General features: G+C 39.0%; 1 protein-coding gene and 1 non-coding gene across 2 annotated transcripts; both read left to right on the top strand.

Moving 5' to 3' along the window:
- The first annotated feature begins 2,185 nt into the window (after positions 1–2,185).
- On the top strand, positions 2,186–2,292 carry LOC111910048 (small nucleolar RNA R71). The gene has a single exon (XR_002856436.1). It is a non-coding gene; the product is annotated as a small nucleolar RNA R71 (small nucleolar RNA).
- Positions 2,293–5,754: 3,462 nt separating this feature from the next.
- Positions 5,755–6,195, top strand: LOC111910035 (uncharacterized). The gene has a single exon (XM_023905829.1). It carries the CDS (start codon positions 5,755–5,757, stop codon positions 6,193–6,195), a length of 441 nt encoding a protein of 146 aa, XP_023761597.1.
- Positions 6,196–11,379: the final 5,184 nt, after the last annotated feature.

The following is an 11,379-nucleotide window of genomic DNA, read 5'->3' as shown; positions in this document are numbered from 1 at the left end:
TGTTTGTAAAGTACTCAAAAAAAATATCACGATACCACAAAATATCTTGATAACTCGATATGTAAATAGATTAACAATCAAAGAAGTGTGCAAAAGGTATTGTAATCGATTAAACAATCACAACTAAGTAGAATCAAAGAGAAAACATGATGATATATAAGAAAGCCCTTAATCCTTTCGGATATCCGACATAAAAAATTGGGAGGTGATAAACTCACCTGCCTTAGAACTTATATTAAATCATAAAGAAAAGTTACAGGTGCTAGCTAATCTTAGAAATAGTGTGTTCATGCTCAAGTGTTAAGTGAATCAGTATAACGTCATACTGAGTAAAAATTTCATTTAATTAAGTCAAAACCATTCATTCAGTTTTTCTAAAAGAAAACCAGAGTAAAAGTATTCTCAAAACATTAGAGTAAATCGTAAACAGACAATGCGAAATAAATCTCCAGGGGATGCAATACGATCAAGCCGGACCCTTACATTTGGAACCAAAATTACCTGAAACCATTTAAACACAAAACCGTAAGCACAAAGCTTAGTGAGTTCCCCCAAAATACCACATACAACACACATATAAACGGGCTTCACCCAAATTGCATACGGGCCCTGCCCAAAATGATACGTATATAAAAAACATACACATGCAATAGTCACAAAGAAAACAAGCACATACATACATATCAACAATAATCACAAAGACCACGATCATCTTACAAACATAATCCGGTGGGCCGACATTGGTGCCTTCGACCCATTGGTATAGTGAAGAGACTCACCTAAACTACTCAACATAAACTCAACAGCTACCTCAACAAGAACACATTCAAACCAAGCTTCCTAAAAACCAAAACGAGACAAATCCTTAGTCAAATACTCAATTTTACCCAAGTTTGACCAAAAGTCAAACCGGTCAAAAAGTCAATGGTCAAAGCTAAGGTCAAAATTGCCGATATCAGCCCTCCACATCATGGCTTTCCCTGGCCACATAGTTGGCACAAAATGCCAAAACAGTTGATGGTTCCCCAGTCGCCACGCCGTGGCAGCCTAAGGCCATGGCCTGGGGATTGGTCTGAACAGCTCAAACGAGCTTAATCCATTTTATTCCAATTTTAGGAGCTCCAAAGCTCAGATCTGATCCTTTCCAACGTCTTAATGGATAAAGTTTCTAACTTTATCCATTTGGAAGGTCCAAACCATCAATATGTAGACTTTAAGTCTCAAAGGGACCCAAAAATGCATATTTCTTAACTCAATCCTTTACATCCAAGTCTTTAACCTTCATATCTGAGTCAGCAAGATGTCAAGATGGATAAAGTTTCCAATTTTATCCATAATAATGTCACTATTTCAAGATCTAAACTTTAATACACCACATAAAGGACCAAGATAAGTTGCATGGTAAAAAGGGAAGACAAAAGATCATAACTTTCCTAGTCCACGAGGTCCAAGAATCATTCCAAACTAATCAAAAGATGTTGGACTCCACTCAACTCTAAGATCACCCATAAAATGGACAAAAAGTGCCAAAAATCCCAAATGACAAGATATAAAGAACTAGATAGCAAGACTGGAACTTTATACTTACAATAGTCCAGAAATGTATTGTCTTTGATGAATTTAAACTTGAAGCATCATTAATTGCAACCAAAAGAGCCTTCTTGATCTTTAAGTTCATCAAAATATCATAAAAAGCACCCAAAAGAAGAGAGAGGAGAGAGGAGAAGCTCAAATCTTAAGGTAGAGGTTAGGGTTCTAGAGGTGATAAATGCTAATAAAATGGCCAAAAAGTTGGAACCTTGTGCTGATAGATTGAAAATCCTAAAAATCATGGGCTTGGGCCTGACTAATTGTCGTGCTGTGGCGACTGCTACACCGTGGGCTTAGTTCGTGGCGACGGTTTTTACCCAAATCCACCTCAACTTCAAACAACCATAGCTTCTTCATTTCAACTCCGTTTTTGGCAATCTTTATATCCACGAAAGGTATTGACGGGCCCCATAATTCTGTCTAGTTAATTTTGGCTTAACACATATCGAACTAAAAACCATAATCCATGCAAGAAGCCTAACATATAACTTTTCCCATTTTACCCTTTGGCTCCAAAACACAAACCAAGGGCTTAGATCACATAACAAATATTATCAACATCCAGTAAAAGGTAGAGATTTCTTGTTGCACATTCAAATCATGTTGAGGGAAAATTTGTAACATCCCTTCGTAGCGTTCCCAAGCTTCATATAGCGACTCTCCACCGAGTTGTTGAAAGTTTTGGATATTCTTCTTCAATTTGGTAGTCTTCCAGTGTAGGCTAAACTGTTGAATAAATTATGTTCTTAAGTTGGCCCATGTTGTGATCGCTCGTAGTGGTAGTGATTGTAACCATGTCGTGGGCCCGTTCTTTAGTGTGACCAGAAGAAGTCGTAACATCACTATATCTTTCATCACATTAGGGATGTTGAAATAATCGATGATCTCAAGAACATCATCAATGTGCTTGTAAGCATCCTCATGGTCTTTCCCGAAAAATGGAATATCCTTCAGCATGTTAAGGACGTTTCCCTTAAGCTCAAAGTTCATCGCAACTAGAATTCAGGTTGCATGAGATTGGACCCTTTATCTTCTTGCATTCTCCGGTTGTACTCCTTCATTGTCATGGTAGTAATGTTTGACATTTCGTTATACGGTTTGCGTTGATTTTCCTCTTCGGTTTCGCTTTCAGTTTTTGGGTCATAGCCGCTCTCTTTCTTGTTAGGTTTCTTAAAAGGTGAGATACCATCGAAAGTAAAGATCTTTTTGACTTCTGGATTACTTGCTTTTTCTTTGGTGTCATTTTTGTCTAAATTGAACCCTTCTACCTTTTAATCCTTTCTTTGCTTGTGAAATTTGGATTCCGGATTGTTGAAACGGGCACAATCTTTGAGGAGGATCCTATAGTCATGAACTAATGAAACAAAACAAGGAAACATGCGTAAAACGGACAAAAACTAAAAACTATTACCCTGTAGTTTCCACGTTGTGGCAAGGTAATGGCCACGTCATGGTTACTGAAATCGCAAAAAAAATAGAAAATTAACTTTTTGCAGATTTTAACCCACAAAAAAGGATTCATTAACTAATGGAAATAACTTTCAGTAAAACTCAAACCATTCCCCAACAACTGAGCAAAAAACTTATTGTGTTTTAATTTCACTTAATAGTTTTAAATTTATAAACCTAACTAACTTAACCAACTAAAAGACAAATAGGTAGTGTACCTAGTCGCGCAGTAGTATAGTAAAGTAAGTTGGGTGTCGAACACATGGAATGAAAATCCTAAAAAGAAAATAATTGATACTAATTAAATTAAAGAAAAGACAGTAAATTGGGTTTTTTTTTTTTTTTTTTTTTTTTTTTTTTTTTCTGATTTTGCAAGACCAACAACTTAAATCGAGCAATTAGCAATTAAACAACTACTAATACTTTAAACTAAGAAAGCAAATAGAAAATGATTATAATTCAAGATTAGAGATTACTTTCGTTCAATTTCGAATCCCCCCTCCCTATTGTTGATTTCTAATGGATTAAATATCTTGCTTACCATATTATCAAGTTATTAGTTATCTTGTTATGATTCATAGAATTTACCAATTCGTGAACTACTATGCAATGATCAAACACAAGTTGGAGAATAAATTGATTTTAAAGATTATTTGGACTATGAATGATAAATCTATTGATTACCTATCAATGATCAAGACTAGCAAACCAAACACATATTATGAGTCAATCATGCTCTCTAACACAATCACAAATACTAACTTTTACCACCTAATTCTACGATTTATTTAATCACTAGATCTAGGAATTCATTATTCATAAACAATTATATATCAGGTTCATGCCATAAGAGTTATCATCTAGCTAGACAAAACTCGCATGAAAAACAATAAAGATTAGAACCTTAACATGCTAGGATTATCGATCTATCAAACACAAGTTAAACCAACCTAATTAAATCCAGAAATAGTGAAATTAACACATAGTATTAGAGTTCATCTACACTATATGAAAGATAAGGGTATTAGCCCATAACCACAACAAAGAAACACATAAAAACGAAGTTAACTAGATTAGACATAATGTAAACTAGCAAACTGAATGAATAATGATGTTCTTATCCTTTAGATATCTTCAATGCTGTATCTCTAGTCAAATTCTGATTTCTTAGGGTTTCTAAGAAGTATTTGATCGTCCTAGTTCTAGGTATCAATAGCTTCTTCCAAAAGTTGACCTAACGTCCGATATACATAGTTGCCTTAAAATTAGTCTCCCCGTCGTGGAGAATAGACATCCACAACATGGGAAATAGTTTTATTCGGTATGCTCCAAGCCTTTACGCATATCATCAGGAAGGTTCCATATCACCAAGTCGTGATATATATGTGACCAAGGCGTGGCATTTTCTTTTTGCGTGTTTTCCTTCTCTTTTCTCCCTATTAATTTATGCTTCTAACTTCCAAGTTTCCTTCTTGTCAAATTAGCTCATTTTCCTTCAAGAATGTCATTTTGGCTACAAATTGGATTTTAAACATAATAAGCACCAAATATCTTAATAAATACCCAAAATATAGCTAAATGTACTTAAATATTGCTTAGAATACGTAGTTAATTATAGCAATATAAAAATACCCCACACTTTCCGTTTGATTGTCCCCATACAAAACTTATTATTTTCAATACAACACATCAAAACATTGATTACCTATATCATACAAAACAATCCAACTTGAACTCACTAATTACATTTTACCTTAATGCATATATTTGTGTCTAAAGAAATCCTAAGAACTTCCCAAGCCCTAAATACTCACAATCCTCATAAACGTTCCCCACTTATTTTGAACAACATTAATTTTTGCATTCCTACCATCTATGCCCTTTAATTTACCCCATTTCGTTTCAAAAGTTATTGCCAAAGTACAAGTGACTCAACTTTAAAAATAAAATACTATATATAATAATTATCCTAAAAATATAACTAAATTTATTGTTTCACACTATTTTTTGGAACTATTTTTTCATTTTCACTTTTGTTTTATTTTTCACAACTTTTTTCTTCAACTATCAATAAATAAATAGACAAGAAAATAACACTAACTTTGTTTATTTTAATACTATAGATTGTGACTTTCTTAGAAATACATTGGAGTACTCGGAATTTCTATGGCTACTAATGGAACCCATGGCTTTCGAAGAAAACCATGTAACAATTTTTTTCTCATCCATCCAAGCTTTTATTATAAGGTGGATAAATGTAAACATTCCCATGGGGGATACTGTTGGATCTATATGCCCAAGAATCATTATTGAGTGATGTTGCTAATAACATATGATACTATAGGGTCACACCTTAATCAAGTTGGTACTTATTGAATATTTATTATATATTTGATATTAATAAATAAATTCAACTCTTGTAATTAATTAGAGAATAATTATTGTTTTATGAAACTAATAATAAAAGAAACTAGAAACTAGCCATTATATGATATGGTATCATATAATAAGTCATGTACAAAGTTTTGGACCCTTTGGTTAACCATGATTAAGTTAAAGACTTACTATACCATGGTTAATAAAGTTGGAGACAATTTTTGTCTCTTCCAAGTCATCATGGCCGAAATGGCCTAGTGTATGGGAGATTGCTTGTGTTTTCTTCCTAAGTTGGTGTCCATGCTTTGATTAACCTTGAATGCTTTTGTTGGTTGCAAGATGGCTGAGGGATCTTCTGTGAGTGCACATGTACTCAAAATGAAAGATTATGTTGAGCAACTTGCCCACCTCGGATTCCCATTTGGGGATGAGCTAGCGACCGATGTGATCCAAGCCTCATTGCCTAAGTCATTCAACCAATTTGTGATGAAATTCACAATGAATGATTGGGAGAGGAGCATCAATGAGCTTCATAACATGCTCAAAAATGTTGAGGGAAACATCAAGAAATCTGGGAAGATTCAAGTTTTGATGATCCGTGAGGGTCAAATATCCAAGAAGAAAACCGGTAATAATACCGGTAAGGGGAAAGGCAAAGTTGCCAAGAAAGGCAAGGGAAAGGGAAAGGGTAAAGGGAAGCCTCCTTCTACTAACCCAACTCCTAAAACAAAGAATGCTGCTGACTCTAATTGCTTTCACTACCATGAAAATGGACACTAGAAGTGCAACCGTCCCAAATACCTAGAGGAACTTAAGAAGATCAAGGCCAACCAGGTTGGCACCTCAGGTATATATGTGATTGAATTACATGAATTCCGTACTAATTCTTGGGTATTCAGTATTGGAAGTGGTACTAACATCTGCAATGATTTGCAGGGACTAAAGAATGTTAGAGAACTAAGAAATGGCGATTTGAAACTTCATGTTGGCAATGGCACTCGAGTAGCTATTAGAGCCATAAGGCAATATCATCTTTTGCTTCCAAATGGCCTTAATAGTATTTTGAACACTTGTTGTTATGTACCTAGTATAACTGTAACACCCATAAAATTTGAGCCAAATTAAAACATTTTAATTCATTCAAAAACCATTAAGTTATTACAACTTGTTTTCAAAAGAGTTTAAACATCAGAGTATCCCCAGAACCAAATCGTAAAATCATGAAGTATGAGGAGCGGTACGATCACGCCTTCGCCTTGCCACGATCTCCTGAAGTACCTGAAACAATACACTGAACTATAAGCCCGAAAGCTTAGTGAGTTACCCCCAAAATACTAACCACGCATAAACATACTCATAACATATCACAAATAGAATAGCCATGCACATTGGGTCTATTGTGTGACTAGTCCGCCCACACCGAGCCTTCAGTCCACCTGGTCCACCCTCCGAATCTAGCCATGTACATCGAGTCTACAGTGTGATTGGTCCACCCGCACCGGGCCTTCAATCCACCTGGTCCACTCTCTGAGTCTACAGTATGACTGGCCCACCCACACCGGGCCTTCAGTCGGCCTGGTCCACTCTCCGAGCCTCGGCACGTCTGGTCCGCCCTCTTGGCGCCTTCCGCCTATCCGGACAGCTCGCTGGGCCTTCGGGATATCTGGTCCGCCCTGGGTATGTTGGCCTACAGCACAAAGCAGTACCCGCCTCAACCCAACCCCTGTCAAGCGACCATGTGCACATAAAACAATTAATCACATAACAAATCCTTAACCAGAAAAATAGTCTAACAGATCACATAGCATATCAACATCCTAACCAGGATTCCGACCTAACCGGTCACTAGCATACCATTACCCAATATACCGGGGTATCGACCTTAACCAAGTCACTAGCATAACACCATCCTAAATACCAGGATGCAGATATAGCAAAACAATAACATAACAACCAATACCCGGATTTCCATCGGATAAAGGGCCGGCCTTGGTGCCATAGACATTGTCGATATAGTGAGGATAACTCACCTTGCAACTGCCGAATCGAACCACAAAAACACTGACCCGAAGCACTACTCCAAACTCTACAACCTGATGCCATCAATGGACCAATACATAAATACTCAAAATACCATAACATCCCTGAAGGTCAAACAGGTCAAAGTCAAAGTCCTGGCCAATGTCAACCTTCATGATTGAATCTACTCGCCGAGTCAACCCGTCGACTCGCCGAGTCGCCCCAAGAGTCGTCGAGTCCAACGATCTTTGAGTTCCATCCTGTCCAACTTACTGAGTTGCCAACCGACTCACTAATCTGAGGCTTTAACCAAAAGAGGTTGGGCTGCGACCAGACTCGTCGAGTCTAAGAACAAACTCGCTGAGTCCACGATAATCTTCAATAGACTCGCTGAGTTGTTCTTCCAACTCGTCGAGTCCAAGATCATCATCATAAGACTCGCCGAGTCACCCATGCGACTCGCCGAGTTACTTTGTGACTCAAAGTATGATCTTTAGCTTGACTCGCCGAGTCATCTCCCAGACTCGCCAAGTCCATATGTGCATTCCCATAATTTCGAGTCACAGAGCTACTCGTTTGCTCCAAACAATAGATCTGGGTCTCTAGAGTCCATTAGCAACATAAAGTTGCTACCTTTATGTGCTTCTTGCCCCATAATACCAAAAACCAAGCTAGAAAGGAACTTAACTCTTGGGGAAAGGCTTTTGCATAGCAACCAAAAGGGCTTTCTGCATCTTTGATCCAAATAGAGCTCAGATCTGGAGTTTCAACTCCATATCTAACTTATACACCAAGACCTTATCATCTTTTCTCCAAACAAACCCTAAAACTCCATGAAAGATGGATCTAGAAATGCGAAGACCAAGGATAACGATTCATTACCACCAAAACGACCACCTATTGAAGAGTAATCTGAATCTCCACAAATTTCCTTGATCTAAGCTTCTTGATCTTTAAGATCTCTTCACAAAACACTTAACAATGATCCAATTTTGCTTCCAAGGGCTCTCACTCACGATTCTATGGTTTCTGGATCTCAAAGGTGGCTAAGGGAGGTGAGGGGAGGACATTGAGTCCTTTAAATAGGATACAACCCCAAAGATTAGGATTTTTCCTCGACCATCACTGACTCGTTGAGTCCAGCCACCGACTCGCCGAGTCAGGCCACTTAACCCCGTGCCAGGCACCCGCTTCCACTCGGCGAGTCAAGAGACCTACTCGCCGAGTCCCTTCCTTTATTTTCACTTAGCACCCTTAAAATTCTTGCTTCCGGACTTGGGATGTTACAATTCTCCCCCACTTAAATTAGGCTTCGTCCTCGAAGCCTGCGACAACACAAAATTTCGGATGATACTCCCACAATGCATCCACTGATCTCAAACCGGACCATATGCATTCAAACACAACTATCGAATCCCTAAAATCCATCTCTTCCCTTGCAGGGTCCTGATAACTACTTCAAGCCGGCCACCGACTTCTTTTCTCTGATGACAACACTCATCAACTAAGTGCCACCTGAAGACAGTACCTTACTTCCATCTTACACATTCATTCGCCACCTATGAAAATTGGATACTATTCTAACCCACCGGGTCTTGACCCAGTATTAACCCACTATCTTTCGCCCAACTGGTGCTACTTCTATTAACTTGCACCGATGGAAACTCATCCCATTTCCTCCCTGGATCAAATCCCTTACCGCGCTGACATGATGGAACATTTCACAACTTCCAAGCAACCCTCCTGAACACCCAACTAATACGTTCATACACATCATACCTGGCCCAATCAGACTCGAGCTTGAAAACCAAGCACGCCTACGGTGGTCCAACCATCCCTAGGATGGAACACCACTCCATCCATAACTCATGACCACAACTATAATTCTAGACCCAAGGATCTATCCTTGCATCACTTCCGAGCTCCTCTGACTCGGCATCCGTGCTAACCATTCCACAACCTCAACGGGTATCCAACCCGTATATGCTTCCATATATCTGGTACAATCCCAGTGCTTACTACTAATAACTAAAGCACTTTCGATCATCCATTTAATCTACTGCCTTCCTGTCAGAGGACCCACACTCCCTTCCGGAGTTACATACCTTTCCTATCCAGGAAGTCTACTCAACAACCCTTACCACACCTATAAGTGCCACCGAGCTAAACTCCACTCTACACTATCCATGTAGAGCAGCTGCCATTCTCGAACTCCCATATACTCCTAATCTGATCACATAACTAACAAGGCCCACGCACGGCCTCCAACCAACTCCATCATCATGATCAATACTTGGGGCCAGACCATATCGATTACTATTGCATGGCAACATATTCACTCATTCTCCGCATATAGATCCACTAACAAATATAGAGTCTTTAGCATGACTGAACCGCCTTACCAGGCCTTCAGCCTATCTGGACCACTCTCAGAACCTTCAGCATGTCTGGACCGCCCTCCTGGGCCTTCAGCCTGTATGGACCGTTCCCCAAGCCTTCGGCCTGACTGGTACGCCTTCCGGCCTTCAGTCTATCCGGACCTCTCAAAACTGTCGTACGTCACCCTGAACCATCCTTCCTGGGAATCTCTCCCATGCAGTTTGCTCTAGCCCTCTTGGGGTTCCGAACTCTAGTTCCGTTCCCGGAATCCTTTCCATGACCTAAACCCAGGCCTCACATCGACCAAATACCTTACCTGAAACCATGGTATGTTCCCTGCCCCACTTGTCTATCACTTGCTCCAATCATGCCACGCTCTCGGCTAACAACACTGATAAATCTAAACATCTAACCAACCCTGAATACTTGCCGTTTTACCGGAGAATTTTCCAATTCTCCCCACTTAGTGTACCAACTACTAACTTCCGCTAACAAACCGACATAAATCGATCGACCTTACTTGATAAAGTTCGCCCTATTCTCCAGGAACTAAATCCCTCTGGAGTGAGCAACCTCCACAGGTCACTCTCCCGACATCGTATATCCGGAACTCCAAGGAAGTTTGAATCACAACTGAACACTTCTCGCATCGCAGTTGCTATTCCTAGCAACGAGATCATATACCTTATCTTTCAACCAAGAATCTTCCTGAACTCTAACCAACTACAACTCCTAACTACTAAGATCCTCAATCATACTACGAATCTTGCGGAACAAGGCAGACATATTTACAATACCACACAAATAACAAGATAACAAGATGGAAACATACCCGCAGCTGCATCTGGCTCTGCCCTGACCTCCTCTGCTATAAGCTGGAAAACACGTCCTTGAGCCCTCGGAAGCTCCGCTTGTTGGATAATGTGTCTAAGTCCATAACTATTTCAGGTATATACTTGACCCGACCCGACATGGTCCATTTGGGTTGCATGACATCATGCATTTGGATAGACTAAATGAGAGAAATAACACTTGTGGTTTATTAATATATTATAAGTTCTAATATATTAATAGTATTATTTAATTATTATTGATCAAGAATTAATTTGGAATTAATTAAGTGATCAAAAGATAACTAATTAAATATATGGTTTGATTATGTAAATCATTCATAACTTGTATAGTGGGATAGGATGCTCCATGGGAGTTACAAACCCATGGATCATGGAAATGAAGAGTCATGACACATTAGGGTTTACATGGTGTAACCCTAGATGTGTTACACTATATAAGGATCATGTTATCTACCAAAATCGGCTACACTAAGAACATAAGAGGGCTAGGCCGATTTACAAGTGTGTGCATTCTCTCAAAAGTCATTCCAAAGGCATTTGGTGTTGTGTGAAGCATTTGAGGCATCACACTTGGGGTGTTAGGCTCACAAGGTTTCAAGAAATCAAAATCAACTACAAGGTATGTAATTCTAGCCATCCTTTTAGCAAATAGTTCCCCATGTATGCTAGATAGGATTATGAACCTTGGAAACCAGATTTTGCATGTATTTAG

Source organism: Lactuca sativa, chromosome 5, assembly GCF_002870075.4.
Source record: "Lactuca sativa cultivar Salinas chromosome 5, Lsat_Salinas_v11, whole genome shotgun sequence".
Lineage (NCBI taxonomy): Eukaryota > Viridiplantae > Streptophyta > Magnoliopsida > Asterales > Asteraceae > Lactuca > Lactuca sativa.
The sequence above is the reverse complement of the archived record's forward strand: the minus strand, read 5'-3'. Positions and strand labels throughout refer to the sequence as shown.

Bases quoted from the DNA above. Each gene is read 5' to 3' on its own strand.
- LOC111910035 (XM_023905829.1), top strand. From the start codon at position 5,755: ATGGCTGAGGGATCTTCTGTGAGTGCACATGTACTCAAAATGAAAGAT.